The sequence below is a fragment of the Condylura cristata genome, unplaced genomic scaffold (assembly GCF_000260355.1).
Source record: "Condylura cristata isolate star-nosed mole 26May11 unplaced genomic scaffold, ConCri1.0 scaffold00005, whole genome shotgun sequence".
Taxonomy (NCBI): domain Eukaryota; kingdom Metazoa; phylum Chordata; class Mammalia; order Eulipotyphla; family Talpidae; genus Condylura; species Condylura cristata.
In genome coordinates, this window is record NW_004567106.1 from 52,283,124 (window position 1) to 52,305,742 (window position 22,619).

The window sequence follows — 22,619 nt, forward strand, 5'->3', positions numbered from 1 at the left end:
ACCTCTGGTGATGGGGGAATTCATGGAGCCTGGAGCCCACTGAAAGGTCTTTCCTCTTACTCTGAAAGTGAAGGCAACCACTGAGCTGAAGGTAACATGTGACACCTGTTTTAATACAATCACTCTAGCTACCCCAGAGGGTACAGAATATAAAGGGGAAACAAGTGAAGCAGTTGGGGACCAGTTAGAAACTTTTAGAACAAACAGGTCAAGGAGAAAAAGGAAGCAGAATAACGACTCCAAAGATGATCACTTCCTAATCTCTGGAACCTGGGAACATGCTGCTGACAGAGTAAGGGGACTTTTTAGTCATGGGGATGTTACAGACCCAAGATGGGGAGGTTATATCAGAGTATATGAGTAGCTGAAGAAAACCATGTGGCTTCTTGTAAGAGGGAGACAGAAATATCAGAAAGGGAAATGTGACTACAAAGGCGAGCAGGAAGGAAGAGAAGGAGAGGAGAAGAGCAGGGGGGAGAGGGGAGGGATACAAGCTTTCATTTGTCAGTTATTTTTGCTCACAAACACTAAAGAGTTGCTCCATTTTACTACTATATGGTCATCCTCACTCCTTTGAAAATGCATCAATATTGAAAGACTAACTTAAACAATGAACTTTCTCCTTAACATGATACATTTTTTCACTACTTGCTGTGAAGCAAAAATGGTAGTGAATGTTTACAAGAAGTTTTACTTGGTTAGTTACAATTTAAAAACAAACTATCCACTTAGTGGCACAGAAAGTAACAATGAAGTCTATAAAAAAAAATAAAAAATCAATATACAACTCTCTGGCAATGAGACCTGAAAATTTTGTGTGACAGTGTTACCAAGGTGCTGTAACATTTTAAACCACACAAGGTGCCAGAAAACAAAGCGGCACAAACTGGTTTTCAAGCCCGAGAGTGGAACAAAAATAGGAGTTGAAAAGTCCAAAGCCAACCAAGTAGAAAACTGATAAGCTTTCACACCTATGAGCTTCCAAATTGAAATAAGTTGATCAGAGTTAACAGTTAGCAAAATGATTGCAGTGCTACAGGAAAATGTATAATGTCAACTAACTACAAAAGCTACTCGGAAATTTCTAATTATTTTTTATCATACAGATGTAGCCATCATACACTGAGGAAAAGTGATCTAAATCAAAATTATCTGACAATGCTCATTTTCTTTTGGAACTCAGTGTAACCGTTTTCATGCCTGTTTCATGTTCAACATTTTATAGATCTGGTTTTGCCTAACCGTATTTGAATACAGATGATATACTTTTCACTCTTAAAAAAAAAAAGCGTACATAAGCTAACTAAACAGGAAATATTAACAAATAATGAGCTCATACTGGCAAATGGCTTGAAAATTGCACAGTCCATCTGGTTGTTGAGAGGCTCTACTGAAGTCCTCCCTACAGACCACCAGGGAGCCGTATTTAAACCTCTGTGTTGTCCACCTCTTACCACCCTATCCCCTTCATATCCACCACAACCACTTCACCGAGGCATCCCACATCTCACTGCATCGCAGTGTACACAATCGTCCCCTTAAGCCCAGCTACCATATTCTCAGTGGATACCTTTGAGAATAAAGCCAGGTTTCATTAACCAGTACCTCTAATTTGAAGAGGCCCATTTTAGACCTCAGAACCGCAATAAATGTGCCATTCCTGCCTGAGGAAGTGACTGCCGTGGCTTCTTCCCATATGAACATAATTAGCGTCCTTCCCATTTTATTTTCACTTTCAGGAAGCTTAGTCTCAACCTTTGCTTCAACTTCTGTTTTGTGTACTGAGTTTTAAGTTAGGGTTTCATTTGAAGACAGAGTCTTATGGCAAAGTCTTAGTCCTTAATCTTGGATTTTTATGTATTTTCCCACTTTTGCTTTTTTGTTGTTCTTATACAACACCTCAAATCCTCTGTGGAAAAAGCAGGGGTATAAGTAATGAAAACAATTATAACAGAATATCAGCATATTGCCCAGGGTTTTTAATGCCGTAGAATTTATGTTCTATTTTAATCTGACAATTCAAGTAAGCTTCGTTAAGTGCTATTTCCATTGGCTTGTTTGTGCTGTGGCACTCAGATATGTGCTAATGGCTTTGAGAAGGTGTCCCGAGACCATCTTTTTCTCATCAAAATCTATTTACAACTTAAATCAGCATCAGCTACCAATTTGCTGGCCTTTCTGCTTACTGAGCAGAAAGCCTTTCCAGCTTCCGGAGATTTTAATCAGCACCAAGAATTTTAAGTATACCCTGATGCTGTGTTATGTAAAACACACCTACTTTACAATGACTGACCATCCCTCAGAACCAGAATTTTCAAACCTGAGTAAGCACTAAAATTGCCTGAAAGATTCACGATGACAGATGCTTTCCACCCCAGAGTTTCTGCGTTAGTTGGTTTGGGGTGGGAGAGTCAGGTAAGAATCTGTCTTTCTAACCAGTTCCTAGGTGATATCACTGCTAGTGGTCTGGAAACCACACTGAAAATAAATGCCTCAGGTCATGCCATTTACCTGCTTAAAGCCTTCAGGGACACTGTCCTATCACATTAGGCACAAAGACGCTTCAGTTCAGCATTCAACAATCTCCTTGGAGGAGCCCTTTCTATCTGCCATCACATCAGGCCACTAGCCTATGCCCCAGGCCCATTTATCTCAATGTGACCAGAGCGCACACAAATCCTGTGACTATAATCTATTTTCTCATTACTCTAAGTCAACAATGTGCTCATTCTTCAAATGACACTGGGAATGCCACCTCTTTGCAGAAGTCATCCATGATTCATCATGTTTGGGCTCTTTTCTGTTCTAATCTGCCTTGCTTCACAATTAGAAATTATTGCAGTTTTCGCCTACTACATTAGATAGGAGAGTGGTGAAAAAGACAGACTTGGAATCACACACAGACCTGGGTACAAATTTTGGCTCCTCATCTGTCAGTTGTGTGACACTGAACACATCACTTAACCAAAGTGACTCTGTCATCCAGATTTTACAGAACTGACAGATTCTATTTACTTTGGGGCCAGTAAATAAGCAGCCATAGGAAGGAATCCAAGCCCCAACACATAATCCCTGCTGACTTCCCAGCAGTCGGGCAGCACAGGAGGGAGCCATCTTGAAAACAGCTCCTCTAACATCTTCACTGCCTTCTCCCATTGTCACAGAATACACAGATGCTGGGCTGACTGCACCAAATTCAGCCTAATTGGCACATCTTGAGCAAAATAACTTATTGTTGAGGCCATTAAGTCTTTGAATAGACTGTAACATGCAATGCATGGTAAAGCAAGAATGTGCTTTGTCTTAGCATCATTTCTCCTGTCTAGCATTAGGAATCATGGATTAGACCCATAAAGATGTTGATCACAAGATTTGTACACTTCTGAAGTGAAATTTTTCTCAGAAGATCTCTTATGACACAGGACTCCCTGAGAAAGAATTCATTTAACTGCCAGAAAAATACAACCTCAGCTCTCACCAGCCTAACCCTCACCAGAGTCATGGCAGAACACTAAGGAAGCAAGGACCTAATGTAAATGGGGCTCAACAACACCTATAAGGTCAATGGTATAAAGAGTAGTACCACTTTGCATCTCAAAATGCTAAATAGAGGAAAATAGCATGACTGTGAAAATTATGAAATCCATTGGGGCCACCATCTGCATTTAAGGAAAGAACCAGGAGACAGAGCACAGCAACTGAGACACAAAGGGAACAACTTTTGGGAGAAGTTGCACAAGGACTGAGAAGAACAAAGTAGGGAACAAATGAGGGAAAAAAATATTTTCCTTTTAGAAAATATATTTAAAATAATATTTTTCTATATAACAAGTGTTCTTATTTTGACTATGCTTACATGGTCCTCCACAGTGAATCACAGAAAAGTATCAGTTATGGTACATAATCTAGTCCAGTACATTCCCTTTGCTGCTTATCACAAATGAGACTTGTTAAATGGTCAGTCTATTTCCCTAGATAGTAAGTCCCAAGAGTACAGGGTCTATTCAGCTTATACTCTCTCCCGAGTGCCCAGCAAACCTGGTGTAATGGTATACTGGAATACACACAAGCATACGTAGATTAATGTCCAAGGACTGAGAATAAGTGTGAGCTCCCTAAATACAAATTCAATGGGGGTGTAAACAAGAGCCTTAAGAGAAAAAGCTTACCTTGTGAGTGGGTACAACTTAGAAATAACTGGTTACTGTCACAAGTTAGGAAATGATACACAAGAAGCTCAAGGGGTTATTTTTATTCACAATCTTCTTTCCAGCTCTTCAAGTTCTTCCCATATTCCCTCACCTATGTTTTATAGCCATCACCCAGAACTCATAATTTAATAAAAGGTCATTGAAACTGCTCTTTCCTGTGGATCTAATTCCAATCTCCCCTTAAACACAATACCTTTTAAAATTATATCCTTTTCACCTTAGAGTGCACAGTGATTGTCAACTACTTGAAATTTAGACCTATTAAGAATTAAACCTATTGAAAATCCTATTAAGGGTTTCTAAAACTAATTGTCTCACATACCAACCCTCCAAAGCAAGCTCACATCTTATTACCATGCCCCTAACAGGCATAAAAATTCATGGAACCTCTGATATAGCTAAGCAGACAGGATATGAAGGTTTCTTTGCAGTCACATCAGTGAGATTTCAGTATTTTGTAAAGACATTCCAGAGGTTCACTGCAATTTGCAGTGTCTACCATAGAGTTCTTTCTTAGTACACACTGAAAGAGACTCATTCATAGAAAATCAGTCAACTAAATATTCAGAATTATTTAGTAGTGTATTTTAAATTATCTGAGAAGGGGTTAATATCCTATATGAAAACTCAATGAGAAAAAATAATCTGATTAAAAAGTGGGCAGTGAATCTAAGTACACTTATCCAAAGAAGACACACATATTTGTCAATAGGTTCATGAAAGACATCCATTCTCCTAACCCCTGATTATAAGAAAATGCAAACCAAAGTGAGGTATTACTCCACAATAGTAAGAACTGCCAGTATCTGTAAGACAAGAAAGTATTGCAGAGGATGTGGAGAGACAGGAACACTTCGTACAAACCACAGGAATGTAAATCGGTATATCTAGTATGTGGAAGGGCCTCCAAAAAGCTAAATAGAAATTCCATTTCTTAATGAAATTGGAAATCCAATGCTTCAGTTATTTCACTTCTGGGTATTAACAAAATGATTCAAAACACTAACTTAAAGAGGTATGTACACTCCCATGTTTATTGCAGCATTATTTACAATAGCCATGAGTTAGAAACAACCTAAGTGCCCACTGGTAATTGACTGGAAAAGGTGTGTTTGTGTTTGTACAATGGAATACTACTCAGCTATAAAAAGGATGAAACCTGCCATTTGGAGCAACATGGATAAAACTGGAAGATAGCATGTTTAGGAAGATTAGTTAGAATGGAGTACAAACACCATATAATTTTACTCATATCTGATATATAGAAATGCCAAAAGTGAACTACAGAACAAAATAAAATTTTAGATTAAAGACCAATTAGTGGTTACCAGAAGGGAAAGGGAAAAGGAAGTGAGCAAATTGGGTAAAAACGGTCAACTATAAGATGAAAGATAAACTTGGATTTCTAGTGGTGTGTTAATATGACATATGCATATGTAGATTTTTAATAATGCATACCTGAAATCTGTTATAATATCGTAAGTTACTTCAATAAAAAGTAAAAATTTTAAATTACCTATTCAATTTTATTGATTCAGACTCTCTAAAAGGTAACCAGATTCTTCTAACCAGTTCAGTTATCCATCTGTATTTTAATATACTAATGATTAGAATATTGAACACTCCATTGATAATGAACTCATCATTACTTTGGCTACATAATCCACCCTTCATAAATTCCCTGTAGCCCTAATCAACTGGAGAAAAACATCAATGGATTACAGAATTTGAGGAAGTCAGTACAACAGCCCTTCATGGAAATTAAACTAAATTCCTATTTAATCACTCAGTTTACCACCTGCCATTTTCTGTGGCCCAAATTTAAAGAGCAAGTTCACCCAAAATAAATTAAAAAAATGAAATGTAGCTACAGAAGAATGACTTAACAATGACTGAAATATCAGGATAGATACAGTAGTTCTTTATGGTATCCTTAGGGTAAACTTGAACATCCACACATGTTCCAGCATGTTCTCAACCAGATTATGAGATCATCCTAATTAAAGAAAAATACTACCTTTTCTGTATTTGGTGTGATAATTAATGAGAGGGAAAAAAACACTGATGCTTTTTTACATTATCATATGACATTCAATTTGATCTTAAAAGTCTTGAAGCAATTACCTCTGTTTATAATTGCCTGTAGCCAATTGGAAGAGAAAATATGAATGACTGAAGATAGAAGATTAACAAATAATTTTGTGTAGCTTACATTTTTGTGCAGCTTGTGATATTTACAACTGATTACAGATGTGTGGGAAATGTTCCAGGGGTTCACAGCATTTAAAGTAAAATAAACAATCCACGAATGACAACTTCCAGCTCTAGGAAAATTCTTAATTTCACTAGCATTGTATTTGAAGTCGAGTAGGGTAAGAAGCCAAGGTTAGGGGTCAAAGAGAAAGTGCCTTATTTTTTCTGAATTTGCTTCTTCATTCCTAAACTGGGGCACTATCATGCTCTCAAGGGATTTCATGGTGGTGACAGGAGATAATGCATGTGAAGTGCCTCCTACATAATAAAAACTCAACAATGTTAATCCTATTTCATCTCCATGTTCTGCTGAAACTTCAGCCTACTGGAAATAGCAGCAAACCTCGGCATGCCTGCAAAGCGTGCGCCAAATAGAAGCAATGATCTCTTTTCTCTATTTCGTTTGCCTGCTGTCTAACTCAACAATCATGGGCTAGAGGAAGGAGGCTGCAGGAAAAAAATGATGTTAGTTTAAAACGACTGAACTCTCCATCTGCCCTTCACAATCAGAGGGTTGCAAACAGAGGTAGCTGCAAATAGGATTATTCATACAAAGTTTAAAATGTCAGCAAATGCAAAGATGTTAACATAGTAAAGAATATACCACCTAAATATGGAGATGGGATAAAGACTGGCAAGCTGATGTTTACAGTAACTCATAGGAGTAGTCTTTATCATGTCATTTCTACACACTCAAAAAGTCACTTTTAAAATTAAGTAACGGTACGTATTGTACTATACCCAAGACACTGGACATGTTTCTAAATTTCCAAGTCCTCTTTCAGGGAAGAGGACTGGTTTTATTTCAGTAAACACTGTTGTCTGGACAGCACCAGAAGAGCCCCCTTTCACATGCATCAGGCACACCAGGGAGACAATACTACCCCACCCAGCCCAGGATCATCCAAACTGACATGTTGTCACAGCTTATTTTCCTACCTGCCTTTGGCTTACAGTGAGGATAAAATAATAGACTAGATTAGCTTTAGTTTCCAACTGCCACTCTGACTTCAAGCTAGATTCTGTCCTGAGAAGTAAGAAGCAATGCCTACTTACTGAGACAGGAAGCAAATAACCAAAATCTGCCTTGCAGCTCTCAAAACTTGAGGAGAAGGTTCAAGGGGAAATCTTTCTACCAAGACCAATTTAAATTCAAATGCAAATATTTACTCAAACGCCTACTATGTTCCGGACTCTGGGAGAGATGCTGTAATCTATTACCTTGTTTACTTTACAATTTGAACAAGTCTCTGACTGAGCATTAAGGTCACAGAGACACTGCAGTGAGGCATCCGCCCATCCAGTTATCTTGGGGCTTAAAGGTTGCAAAGTCCAGACATCAGCACATACATGGCCCTTTCCCCTTAATTTGAGGCGTCTCAGCATAAATCGAGTGCCCAGGCTTGAACATACAAAAACCATGTCTAATGGACTTTATGGATAATCCTAGAGCTTCCCAAGGATTTACTTACTTTCTGTAATGTTTTAACCGTGAAAACCTACTGTCTGTAGGAGACATCTCCACTCTGACACAGGTAAGGCATCAAACTCTGGGGGCCTTGACCACGGTCTGTTTTCCATAGCAGAATTTCACAAGAAGGATTCAGGACTGTTGGAGAGTTTGTCAGTGCTGACCTATTATCGTTGTAGGGGGTAATTATGTGGACAGAAGGACCGCAATGGTCCACTTAATATAGGCCAACATGATGTAGTAGGGCAGAACAAATTCAGATACTATTGAAATATATTTTACAGCTCACCAGGTCACTTTTAGGCTGATGTGAAGCTATATTCTGTAATTTTCATGTAGAAAAAAATAGGAATTTGATTTTATAACAGATATGCTTTAGAAATATATAGTAAACAATTTGGTAGACAAATAGGCTTTGAACAATAAATTTCATTTAATTTAAAAATCTAAATGAAACTGAGGTGAAATGAATTGGAAAAACTGAAATTGAAGATAAAATGTTGCCTTAAAAATGTCTAATAGTCACCTTACTCTTATTTTAGATGCACAATATGTTAACTAAAAACCATAATAAGCTTATCTTAGTAGTGAGAAGAAAATATTGTTCATTACTAAGAGAAAAATAATAAGGAAGCCCTGTTTTCCAGCTTTTTCTAAGGGCAATTAATAATGAGTATGAGACCTTCACTGTTCTAGACAAACACAAATGAGTCTTCTCTCATTCCAGCTCTCTGGCAAATCTCTGGCACATCGCCTCTGTCTCCCCACCTTTGCCTATATGTTTCTAACTGGGTCCTCAGTACCCCAGAGAAGCCATTCCTGACCCAATCTTTGAATGAACGGCTTCATGGATCCAGTCACCATGTTTAAGTAGCTTTTCAAGTGTAGGATACAGACCTGCTTATTTCATTGTTTAGCTACTTAATATGGACTTAGGTAAAAGCAGAACCCCCCAACATTTTTCCTTCCAAAATAACTAGCACCAAAGAGGACAAAATTTTGAGAGCACTGCTTTTGAGCCTTGTTTCCTCTTCTAATCAAGATTTCAGAATTAATCAAAAATGTGACAAAGGAAAATTCCACAAAAACCCATGACTTCTGAGCTACTGAGTGCTAAGATGAGTTGGTTAAATGGTTATCAGAATGCCACAAAGAAACACCCTATATTTTCAGAACACAAGGAACTGTTACTTGAACTGCAAGTCCCCAGAATTATAATAATCAAAGTGCCCAAAAATATATTCCTGGTTGCATCCCATCTGCAACCCTAAATCTAACCTGCACCCAGTCTGGATCAAATGGTGAACCATTGAGCTGGAAAAGCTTTTTGCCTCACAGACATCCTGATCATTTATTAATAATATTCAGTAATACAATATTGCTCAAGTAACTTTCTTGCTTATTAAATGGGTTGGAAATGGAAAAACACGATTTTCTTGGCATCATCACTTTCATTTCCCGATACCTAAAAAGGCATTATTTTTGCCTGGCATTTCTATTTTCTTTTCTTCACTAATATTAAATGTTTTTTAGGGAAAACAAAATTTCTCAGAAGACACAACATTGATATTTCCTGTGTTTGCCCTACTGAACAAAATATACCGTTACTTATAAATCATCAGTTCTTTGTGTTTTACAAAAACTGATTTGCTTGCAGAAACACTACATCTGGTCAACTGTCCTCTTCCTTTCTCTAGACATGGAACAAAGCCTTTATCTCTGCAGACAGGGAAGGAAACAATTTATGTTTTCACCAATTCAGCTCTATTCAGCAAATTAATTCATTCATTAAAATTAGAAGCACAAAAAAAAAGAGTACATTTTGGGGTCAACTGCCTGTAACCAGAGGAGAATTCTGAAATACAAAAAAGCAGCTTGTCTTACTTAGCTAAAACCAGAATGCTATTCTTTTATCATTCTCCAGCAGACGTGTCATATGAGGAAAACCCTCACAATACTCTGGTGTTTATCAGTCGCTGCCTATAGAACTAGAATGGAAGCAAACTGCTCTTGAATAATAATGCTTTTTATTTATTTATTTATTTTAAAGATTTATTTATCCATACAGAGATGGGGTACAGGCCAGAGGTGCAGGGGCGATGAGAGGATTCACCAGAGACAGAGTGGGGAGCAGAACAGGCAGATCGACGAAGTACACTGCTGAGGGAAGCAGCGGGCGGGTCAGGAAAGGTCTGCCACGCCATGTGGTCACCTCTGGGGCAGGCGGGAATCAAACTCATGCAGAAGAGGCTTTAGCTTCTCAGTGCTGTGCTTTAACCCACTGCGTCACCAGGGAGGGCCAATAATGCTTTTTAAAAATAGAATATCATTGTTCTATGTAAAGACTCTCGCACCAAGCCATATAGCCATGGAGGTTTTTCCAATTTATTAAATGAAGTATTTCTAAGAAACCATAATATAATTTTAAAAAATAAGTGGTGTGTTTTGAAAGAGTCATGAAATTTATTAAGTGGGCATTTGGGGATTAAGGCTTAGCTCTGAGGGAAAATATTTCATAAGAAAATCACTGTATCATATAAGGAAATGTATTTGAATCATTATCATTCTCACATTTATCTTAGCGTATACAATTTTAAGCATGACATTTCCTTGACCAGCATTACTTCCTCAAGTGGGGCTATTGCACACCCCATGAGGAGCTCTTTTGACCATCACACCTAGAGGGGGGCTACTAGCATCTTTTGGGTAGTCAGAGGTCAGGGATGCAGCAAAGGTCCTACAGTGAACAAGATCTAAACAATATCTGATCCTGAACACCAATAGTGCTGAGATTGAGAAAACATGCTTTAAATAAATAAGCAAAACCACTAAAAACATGTTTTAAAATGAAATTCACACCCAATGAACTAGTCAGGCTTTCAGAAAGATCCCTCTAGGCAAAATCTGAACATACCTATTCAGTCTGAGAAAAGCAAAAATATAGGCCCAAATGACACTACTCAGAACAATTAATTTTTAAGTCTATAAAATCAAGATTAACAATGTTCTAAATGGAAACAATTTTGGCCCAGCAATAAACCTCCACTTACGCATACCTTCAACTATCAACTTTTGTGCTCGGTATAGAGCAGCACTCAATATTGACAGAGGGAAGGAGGAGGGGAAGGACCTGTGTCTTGTTCCACACTTCAGGATATCATGTAAGTTAACAAATTCCAGACAAGGGACGATGTCAGGTACTTCAATGTTTTCTCTGTCTCTATAGGACAGTAGGTAATGCGTCAACTCCATTTCCTGTCTCCTGGCACCCAATGTGTGCTGCCATGACTCAGCTTCAACCCTGAAAACTGAGGCTGATCAAGTCATATTATCTGGCCTGCTGAATAACTACTGCAGAGTGCTGCCACTCCAACAGATCATGTGGCATGTGAAAAATAAACTTAATATATTTGGGGTTTCCCTGTTACAGCTGTTTGTGCAAAGCAGTTCACTAACTTAATTACCATCCCCCATACAGGTGCTACAAATGCCTAGATTCTATAGCCATTCAATAGGGAAACGCCACAGTCTGCAATATTGGTGATTCTCAGTGTCTAATAGGGAAAAGAAGGCATAGAAGAAAACTTGCATCAAGTCATTGTTTCAGTGACATTTGTGTAAATTTATGTTAATAGTAGGCTAAGCCCTTTAACTGTAGGTTAAAATACAGCATTTTGACTCTTAGAATTTTATAATTCTGGCATTTTTATCCTCTCACTTTTGTCTCCTGTTGACTAAGATACTGATTTTAAAAAAGACCAGTAGCAAGAAAGAGAGCAATGAATCAATGCTATCTAGGAAAGCTGTATATTCAATTTTTGGACATTCAATTCAAAAGGTTCTGTAGCTTTCTTGATTCTCAGAAAATATAGCTATTTCTCTGAGCATTTTCTATTAAACTCAATATTTCCTCTACACTTCACTTGATTTTTTAAGTCTTTAATAAATTGTTTATATATATATATATACACACACACACACACACACACATATATATATACACACACACACACGCAGTATGTTGTAAACAACTTTCAATTTTTTTAATGATAAAAAGCTTTTAAAATCTCCAAATACACCAAGTCCACGGGCACACCACATTTGTGACCTACTTTCTACAAATGAGAATCATTGAGAAAAAAATTTTTATGCAATCCAAGTAAATATATTTTAGTTAGACATCTATATCCAATTCAGATTTTCCATCATTAGTGTCCTTAAAATATAATTCCCCATAATAAAAAAATTAGTGCCTTAAATATTACATCTATTACATCTAAGGCCATGCACCATTATGTTGGGAAAGATTTTTACCTGAAAACATGAAAATACTGAAAGAATCATGATTTATTATATAATTTCCTAACATCCTTTACACAAAAATCAGATTTTTTGGATTATTCTAAAATATCTACTGCCTTAAATTCAATGATCTATGTAATTTTTCATGGTACAAATCAAAAGTACCAGAACAGCATGCTACAAAGCATGGTCTGAAAATCTTTTTGTAATTTTTTTTTATGTTTTTCTTTTTTGCAGAAGAACTGGGGTATAGGCCTGCGATCTGGGTACTAAAAAGACACACCAAAGAAAGTAGGGAACAGGACGGGGTATTTACTGAAATACACTGTTAAGCGAAGCAGACAGGAGGGGTCTGCTGTGCCAAATGTGGGTTAGCTCCCTGGCTAGGGGTTGAACTCAGGCCACAACAGTGATAGCAGTGAGACTTAAGCTCTATGCCACCAGGGAGGCCCTGACATATCTTTTTAAGTTTCTAAAATTCTAATGAATTTGAGTATACAGAATGAATAATTTCTAAATTTTAATGATGTTCAGGGCATAAAGTAAGTATCTTCACATCTGAAAAAAACCCTAATTTGCATAGTATGTTTTCACATACTTACTACATGCAAAAGAAATATTACTTTTGACTTATAAAAATACATACTTTTGTTCTAAAAAGAAAAATGTGCTTCTGCCCCAAATGAACAGCAAATACCCATTACTAGGGTAGATTTTGAAATTAAATGTTTCAATCCTCCCACTTTCAAACTTCATGCATGGGCCATGAAGTAGTCACTAAATTACGTTGTCATATTAAAGGAAAAGGCAACTAAATGATCCACCTGGAATCAGGCAAATATTTCACTAGTTTCGCTGGTCCAGTGAATGCCCCCAAGGGTTGGTCAGTCAGTCTATGAGTCTATAGTCCATGAGGACTATGACAGAAAATTAATAGATTAAAACTCTCAATTTTTACAAATAACAAAAGCTCTGAGAACCTCCACAGAGACCAAGTTCGTAAGTATGCCATGAGCCTGTGATCAGTCACTATACTGACCTTCCTTTTTTGTTTGACTTTAATTTATAAACAAAGGAGACTGCTCTCAGCCAGTGTTTCACCTAGGTCCCCTAGGAGGTGTTTTTGGAAAATAGGCTGAGCCTTTTCAGTATTCACAATGAATGGTACTTGGGGACAGAGCTAACACTGTCACATAGGAAGCAAAGGTGCTAAGTCTCCTCCAAATTTCAAATATCCCCCCCATTCATTCCTTTCCTTACAAAGAAACAGATTTCAATAGACTAACTGAGCTGAGCAGGTAACTCCTTTTAACTTATAAACATGTTTTAGTTCCATTTTAACACACTCTGAACTTTTCAGGGATTCATCTCCCCTATAAATGCGTACATTTGTTTGGAACTTCAATGACAATCATTTCCCCATTTCAAAAAAAATCCCCTCAGCTGCAGTAAGTCCCTTCCTGTATCCTAGTCAATGCTATAATCAGGATTCTTCTGTAATGAAGACAGTGTGCTGATGCTATCAGGAGATAAAAGAGCCACCTCCTTTAGCCTGTCTCCACTGTAGTCACATCTAAGTGTTTACATATTAAATCCATAGTATTTTACCATCAGTTACTTTCCTGTATCTTTATCTTATAACCAAGGCAAAGCAGTTGTGATTTTTAACATCATCTAGTTAAAAATGCACTGATCCATAAATTATACTGTAGGATAGTAAAAAGGTAATGCACAATACTCCACAAATGTAAAATGCTACATCTAACCAGGATGCAGGCCACTGGCTTAGAATATCACATTAAGTTCCTGGAAATTCCAACATTCCTTGAGTTTATGAAAAATATTCAGTTTAACAAGTCCTGATTATGAGCAAACCTTTACCTCTACTCTTGTGTTTAAAAATATTACAATTAAGTTAAAAAGAGGTACAGGATTGCTGAAGTGGTATCTTTTACAAAGACAGACTCTGTTAAAAGCTCAAATGGGTGTGAGCAATAGAAACTGTCATTGTATGCCTCTACAAATTAACAGGAAAACACCTAAAGTGGAAACCTCACATTTATTTGGTCTCAAGAGACTTTCCATGGGCTGAGGGTCACACAGGTTGGGGAGTCCCTGCCTTAGCATTTCTCTCACCAACTTCTTTCAAGAAAATACACATTGACAAGCAGTACAAATGGTCTAAATGAGGAACAGGATGAACACCTCTCACAAGCAAATGCCTGTTTATCAGAGCTTGTCAAACATAACACCCTCAACTCGATATTGGCTTGCAGATGGCAGAACCACACTCCCATTTCTTCTGAGGCTATCATTTGTCCCATCACATTGATGGAATAATCACTATCTCTACTCTTTTCAACCTCCAGTTGGCTAAAAAAAAAAAAAAATACTAAAGTCATTATTTCTGCAACTTTACCCTTTCCTACTCAACTTTGATTTACAGCCGGCCACATTTCCACAGTGGTTGACCACCCATCCACATGTGTCCACAGGGGACAAAACTGTTTGACACCCCACATATTTTCATATATTAAAATAAAGTCCTTATGACAAAGTTTGAGAACTACTCCCTACTTGAGCAAGATAATATTAAGTACTTTCGATATACTCAGTATATCCCTGTTGACCAAGAATCAGGAAATACTTCATTAAATACACAGTATTAAATATAAAAGAGGAAAAAAGCTTAAGTTTGGCTCATATATCACAACAAGTACAAGATTTTGAACAACCAATTCAAAAATATTTCATTAAGAAAGTTTAGCGACATTCTGTTTTTTAAAAAAAGACAACACAACTGTGAGACAGTTAAGTAGTAACAATGGAAGGTAGTTCTTTAAAAAAAACCATAAAAATTTCAAAATTACTGTAAAATCATATGAAAAATAAATAAACCTATTTGAAGACATATGTATGCATATATATATATGCCATATTTAGTTTTTAACTCATGGGTTTCTGAAAATGTTAAAATTTTTATAGAGGAAGGAAAATATTCAATTATCAGCAATATATTTTATAAATGAGCCTCTATTATTCATCGCTCTCAAATACATATAAGATATCAAATTACCAATTTCTTGAAAAATTGCCCTTACACAAATAAACATACAAGGAATTCAGAACGATTTCAGCTCAATTTTTCAATTTCCTCATTTAAATAGTTTATTCTCAGTTCCCAGTATTTCAGTGGCTAGCCAACTTTAGAGTTTATCTAGATTTATAAAGGTTATGGATCGATAGCTGAGGTAAAGGGCATAAAACTTCTAGGACTTAAAAATTAATAAGAAGCTTTGACATTACACCTTTGAATAAAGAAAATGAGCCCACATTGGGACTGGAAGGTTCTTACCCTTAGGGCCTCAATGACGAGGTCTCTGGCTTCCAGCTCCCCTTCCATCACGCTGAGGAGCATCCGAAGCTCTGATTTACTGAGGGTGTCCACATCAAACTCTTTTTTCTGCAAAAAATATTTTGAAAAGCAATGAGAAAAAAAAAAAAAAACTATTCCTAGAAACAAAATGCATAAAGCAGGCAGTAGCTCATCTTTATCCCAGTGGGTCCACAAACCCAAGGGATAAGACGTCTCCTGCAGCAGTCCATCCATACCCTGATCTTCTAGGAGGAGGGTAAAAGCCACAAATGTATCTCCCTAGTGTTTCTCTCAGTTGCCTGCACACCTGGATACACAGAATCTCTTCAGACTACACAACACAAATTATAGAGTCCCTGGAGTCTGTATCAAAACAGGCTGGGTGTATGCTGGGGAGGTGTGAGGAGAGCAGGAATGTCAGGAAAGCAGAAATGTCTTCCTAGAAGGGCCCCAACAGAAAGGCTGGAGAGAGGTTGTTATAAATTCCAGGACATCCAATAACAACAGTCATGTTTATAAAGGACACTGCAGCAGAGGCCACCAGCTGGTCGTCTCCATCGCATTGAACAAATCTGGCTCACAGATGTGTGTTACTTGGGTCACAAAGTGTTTGGGGTTATTTTTATGTGTATTTTTTTTTCTTTAATTCAGACAGTATCAACAATCTGAATGTGTTACAAAAAGATGCCGATCCCAAATTCTCTACAAACACACTGCCGCTCTCTTCTGTGGAGACTCATTTGATGAAGCTAGTCAGCATCAGAGGGAACAGAATACACATTCACCTTCAAATGTCTAAGAACACCCACTCTCCAAAGTCATTCTTCAGGACACTGTAGAGTCTTACCGCCGATGTACAGAGCGCCCTTTGGACCCAAAGTGTTCTCAAGAAACTGAATCTAATGGCAAGACAGCATGATCTCTACTTCTCAGCTGAGAAAACCACAAATCCGAGATTTTTACCTCTCAACTGTAGGATAATGTGCCCAGATCACACAACCAGGAAATAGCATGACTACAACCATGTTCTGTGACTTATGAGCTCACTTTACCAACATGGAGACAACATTCTAGAGATGAAAAGTGGCATATCTGTTAAGGTAATATTATAAAGAGGAAAGAGACCAGAGTGAGATGATTCTCCAAGTAAAGGTTTTGAAAATATTTTCTGGGGCCTCCCTGGTGGCACAGGTGTTAAAGTCTCAGTGCTATGAAGCTATTGCCAGCTGCTGTGGCATGATTCAAACCAGGGAGGTGACCCACATGACAGCAGACCTCTCCTGTCTCTCCCACTGCTCCCCTCAGCAGTGTATTCATCAGCCTGTTCTGCTCCCTACTGTCTCTGGTGAATTCTCTCACCACCACCCCACCCCCACACCACTGACCTATAACCCAGTTCTTATATGCATAAATGATCTTCAAAAAAATTAAAAGTTCATCCAATTGACATTCCTTTTTAACTACACAGTTTGGGAAAAAGTTAACCAAAGTAGTGAAAGACCTTAACATTAAAAACTATAAAACACTGTTGAAAGAAGTCACAAAAGATGCATCATTAAAATGGCTGTCACCTTAAGCAATGAACATATTCAATGTAATCCCTATAAAAATTCCAATGGCATCTGTCAGAGAAATAGTACCCCCCAAAAATAATCACAAAAAATGTTTATGAATATAAAAGACTTCCAAAAAACACAAACACTTGAGAAAAAAAAAGTGGAGGAATCACACTCCCCAACTTCACACTCCACTGTCCTACAAAGCAGTAGTCATTGAAGCAGCTTGGCATTTGAACCAAAACAAAGACATAAAAATAATGGACAAGATTGAGCCCCCAGAAATGAAACCACACACTATGGACTAATTTATGACAAAGTAACCAAGTACTCATAGTGGAGCAAGGAAAGTGTGGCCTATAAATGGTACTGGTGAAAAATGGACAGTTGCACGCAAAAGAATGACACAGACCACTATCTAACACTATACAACAAAAATTAAGTCAAAATAGATTAAAAACTTGGATGCGAGACCTGAAACCATAAAAGATATAGAAGAAAAGTTAGGCCATATTGTAGTACCAGCAAGCACGAGGCAGGTTCTCTATGGAATCAAGCAGGTGGATCAAAGAGCATCCTGGAGCCCTCTGGCTTTTTCGGCTTTCATGCGCTTTCTACGCTGATTGTGGGGCAAACGGCAGGCTGGCAAGGCAGGAAGGCCAGGGGCCCTGGAGGCTGGCAGGCTTCCCAGTCCCCGGCAAACGTGTACGCTTTTCTCCTTGGGCTCTCGCCGGCGTTCTCCAGTGGTCCTGCCTCTCTGCAGTCACCCTCCCTCTCGTAGCTGGTCAGCTGTAGCTGTTCTTCTGTGATGGCGCCCTTATAGCCTCAGCCTCCAGGTCCAGGTGTGCCCACTCTCTCCCTGTCCTACTCCAGGTGTCCACTATCAGGCACCCAGGCCTCCTGCACTCAGGCCTCCTGCACTCATAGCCACAGAGGCCACCAGCACAAGGCTATCTTCATTTAGTCTGCACATAGGCATCTTTGAGACAGCAGCCTTAGAAATGTGTCTGGGACACTCAACTCCAATGACGAAACAAACAGCAAAAAGAAACAAATGGGTCTACATTGACTTCAAAAGCTTCTGTGCAGTGAAAGGCACCTGCATCAAAATGGAAAGACATCCTGCACGTCAAAAATCTGACAAGGACAGACAAGTACCAGAATTGAAATGAAGTGTGGGAATTCTAGGGCTGCTGTCTGGAGAACTGCTTGTTGTATGTGTGGGGACCACCCTTCCCCATATTAGAAACTGGGTCTAGGAAAAACCTTTAATAAGCCTAAGCAGTGTTAGCTTAGAGATGCTCCCTGTGAATAATAAAATCCAGCATGTAATTGGCCCTTAAACAACACGGGTTGGAACTCCACAGGCCTACTCAGACCTGGATTGTTTTCAATCCTCAGTCCACACACAGATTCAACCAACCAATACCAAAGGCGAACTGTCCATACAGAAGAGTCATTTTGTACTTCGTAGGGTTGAAGCCCCTCATTCCTAGCTATTGAAGGGTCAGCTGTGCTAGGACTTAGATTCTGCTTTCACTTCACAGCTGTGTCACATAAATCTTCTAACCTGTGGCTACCATATATGGACAAGCCCAAGAATCACCTGAAGAGCTTGGTAAGACAGACTGCTGGTCTCCATGCCTGGGGTTTCTGATGCGTATGTGGGATAAGGGGTGGCAAATTTGCCTTTCTAACAAGCTCCTGCTGCTGGTACCAGTCAAGGACTACAATAGGAAAATCACCTGTTTTCTCATCTACATAACAGAAATTCTAACATCTATTCCACCAACATCTATTCCACCATGTTCATGTGTGGATTAAACAAGAACTCATAAGTGAGGTAAGTGCTAACTAAAGGCGGATGATTATTATTATTAAAGCTGAGAGCACCCAGATGTTTTATGGAGGTAGGAGTGGGATATTGGCTAGGTGCCCAAGTCTGTGAAAATCTACCAACCCAAGTTCAATAAATACCATTTATTGGCAATGATGAAAGACAGACAGACTCTTTTATCCTGGTTTTTCCCACTGAGGTAGGAGAGTAAGCTATGATTCTTATGTGCTTTAGAGAGTAATGTTTTATTAATGCTACTTCTGGTTGTTCTAGAGATTTTAATTAATTGTATATTTTATTCTCCTTGTTTCCCTGAAGCTTCATAAGCAAAGCACTCTCTGTTAAAATGAATACATTATGTAAGACACTGCCAAGATTCTGATTCACGTACGAGTCAGGAAAGCTTGTCCTGGTTCCATCATTATCAGCATCACAACATGTGGTGTGACTTGCAACCAACACTTCTGCCTTTTAACAGAGCACCATCAATAAAAGGAAATTCATTACAATAAAAAAACACTGCTACAAGGTTTCTTGCTAAACCATAAATTATGTTGCACAGAATGTTTAAAAAAATCCACACTGTGTCCAGGGGTGTGTTATTTTAAATATACAGTGTCTGCCACCTCCCCCCTGCACCGCCCATTACTGCTTCAATAAAAACACTACTTTCTGGCCTTCAATACTAAAAATATATTTTCAAATGCTTGATGCTTCATTCTCAGATGCTTGATGTTTTCATGCCCTATTCTGGCAAAACAGGATCAAACAAAGTATTTGAAAACATGATGGAGGTTTCAAAGTTCCAGGTATTTTATAAATAAATTCAAAGCATTGTTATTTTTAGAAAAAAGACACCCAAAAGCAAAAGTTCCAATAAAAGTGTCACTGATCTGACCTAACCCACATATGCTATGAAATTATTTAGATCTAGAAAGGGTAATTATTAAAGGTAAATTATTAATTTAAGGAGTGATATTGTTCTCAACCTGTATTTTCAAAGCTACTTTATTGAGTTACTATAGACATACAAAATGCTGTTATGAATCTGGGGCTAAACCATCACCACCACCTAAATTTCCTTCTGTCCTTTACCTCTAAGTTTCCTTCTGTCCTTTACTTTTGTAATATGTATCAAATTTTAAAGGACTAACTTGATAATCTCATTTTCAAAAGAAGACAGAAGAGTACAGATCCCCAAACCACTGCATACAGAAAGCATGAGCCTCTCCATCAGTGCATTCATGGAAGCAAACCCAACCACAAAAATCAATCACAGCAGAAAAGCTCATAGATTAAGCCCTTATTACTGCACCTGGTTTTCCTAATTAACAAAGAAAAATTCAGATCTCATTTTTCAGCAGTGGGGAGGGAATAAAAAAAAGACAGTAACTGCTAAGATTTCAAATTCAGCGGCCACTCCTGCTTTTCATGCTTGATACTTGCCAGGAAAAGTATTCCAGGAAAAGCAATTTTGAGCACCTATTTTTGAAAATCTGGCACAGGCATCTTAAACTAGTCTTGAATCTTGTTATCAAACAGAGAGCACCTTCGTGGGGAAATAGCATATATGAAAAAGAGGAGATACCACCCCAACTCTTACTGCTTGATACAGCAGTTCTCAACAGTTCTGGTTAGCTGGGCAGGGTTAGAGAGGGCGGCCTTCTGGATGTTCCCATGAAGGCTCAGGGAGAGGGGGGAGGGAAAACACAAGACAGTCTGGCTGAAGTAAGTCATCTTAAATTGCCAGATGGATACTGCCCAACCAAGTTTCTTCCACTACCGAGCCTCCCAGCCCTGAAAAAAAAAAAAAAATCTATAAAATTAGGTTGATGTAGGAAAATCTAGTTAAATATCGAGTCAGAGGCCCTTACCCATATCCTTAAAGAATTAATGGAGTCAGCACATTCTGCACTGCCAAATGTCATTAGGAGATAAGAGCCACAATGGTAGGTCACAGCCCCAAGGAAAACCTAGTGACCAACACAAATGCAGTGACCAGACACCAAGTGCATGTAAGCCAGTTGCAAATGCAGTAGGCTCTGCCTGTGTGTGGGTGAACTTACCACACTGGGGGGAGGTGGGGAACTGAGGAGGCAGGTGGACTGCGGGGATGTTGGTTTACCCCTTTGGATCTCAGGATGAGGAGAATTTTATACAAAGTAATTTCTGAAATCTCTTCCAGTCCCAAATGTCCTCATTTCACATACCATCAGAGTCAGTGGATTACTGGACTGAGAAAATTTAGGTCATTCCCTGAAGCCACTGAGAAATATTTGAGGAAAATTGATTTTGCTGTTTTGCTCAGAAGTTACAGAAATGTGCTTTCCTTTCCTTCCAGTTCCATAATGCACACAAATAATTAACAGTGCATGTAGAACTTTCTGTGTAAGCCAAGAATTATGCTTTGGAAGTGGACAAGAAGGCTCTGAAGAGGATGAACAGTGAAAATCAGCTTGAAATTTCAAGGAAAAAATCAAAATTTGAAGCAAGCATGATATAGAACTTATTAGAAAAAAGTGAATTTAGCCAATTATGTTTTCATGAAGTATGTTTTCCAGTCTCAAACATCTCAAATCTCTGAAATGACATCTTACTTGAGATCACTCCTCCTCATTTCTCTCCACATGGAAGGGCAAGTTTGGTACATCTTGTTGACCAGTCTCCTTGAACTTATTTGAATTCAATCACTCTTCAGGACATCGCTTAAATCCCAGTTTTCCAAGTCTTCCTAGGATCCAGAAAACTCTACTGTTCTCAGCTAGGTCTTAAAGTCAGCTCCATTACTCCATTAGGCAATCAATCATCCCTGCCTTCACTATATTAAACATATCTATATTAACTCTATTTTCTCACCTCTATGACACATGTCAGGACAGCACGAGTATCGCCTTTTCACATCATATTACTTAACATGGAAAGCCTCTACCTTTTGGAACAAAATACCTATTTCCTTCAGTAAAAACACAAAATGTGAATGACCTGAAAATGATCTGTCAGTCTTCCTAAGATACAATGTTAGGATAGACTACACTCATTTAGATTAATCTAAACTAAGGCAACTTGGTGTGGACCTTTAAAGCAATGTTTTGAAACCTGAGGTCAGCTCCCCATGGTCCTGCACCTCATGCCTCGACCTTCCCAGCAAGACAAGCAACTCAGTGCAGTAGAGAGAGGGAAAACAAGTGCTCAAGCAGTAAACTGAGTGTTCGGAAGGAAACTTGGTCATGGATGTAACAAATTTTAAGAGTGAGAAAAATGGAATGAAAAGCAGAAAAGGGATCAGGCAGGGGCAACAGACCCTGATAATTAAGTACTACAATCTCTTGTTTCCCCCCTTTCATATCTCCTTTGTGTCCACTTCCTGTTTGGGGGGAAAAAAAAGCCTCAGATAAAACATATGTTTATTTCCACACGATATCAGCATTTCAATGTTTCATCTGTCCCACATGGGAGATGCAGCATCTCCTCATGCAAGTGGGCACCCAGCTTCAATAGCTGTCTTTTAAGAAGCTTACAATGCATGAAGGAACATCTCAGTTCTCAGCTGCCATCTGTAGGTGGCAAATGTCAGCATGCAGATTTCCAAGTGAAGACGCTGAGACACAGAGGG

The 22,619-nt window shown here is 38.4% G+C and overlaps 1 protein-coding gene across 1 annotated transcript in view; it reads right to left on the reverse strand.

Moving 5' to 3' along the window:
- CTTNBP2 (cortactin binding protein 2) overlaps positions 1 to 22,619 on the reverse strand; it is a 125,434-nt gene that overhangs the window by 96,901 nt on the left and 5,914 nt on the right. The window contains exon 2 of the mRNA XM_004676973.2: positions 15,593 to 15,700. Within this exon, the coding sequence (XP_004677030.1) occupies positions 15,593 to 15,700 (108 nt within the window). The remainder of the gene's footprint in view (positions 1 to 15,592; positions 15,701 to 22,619) is intronic.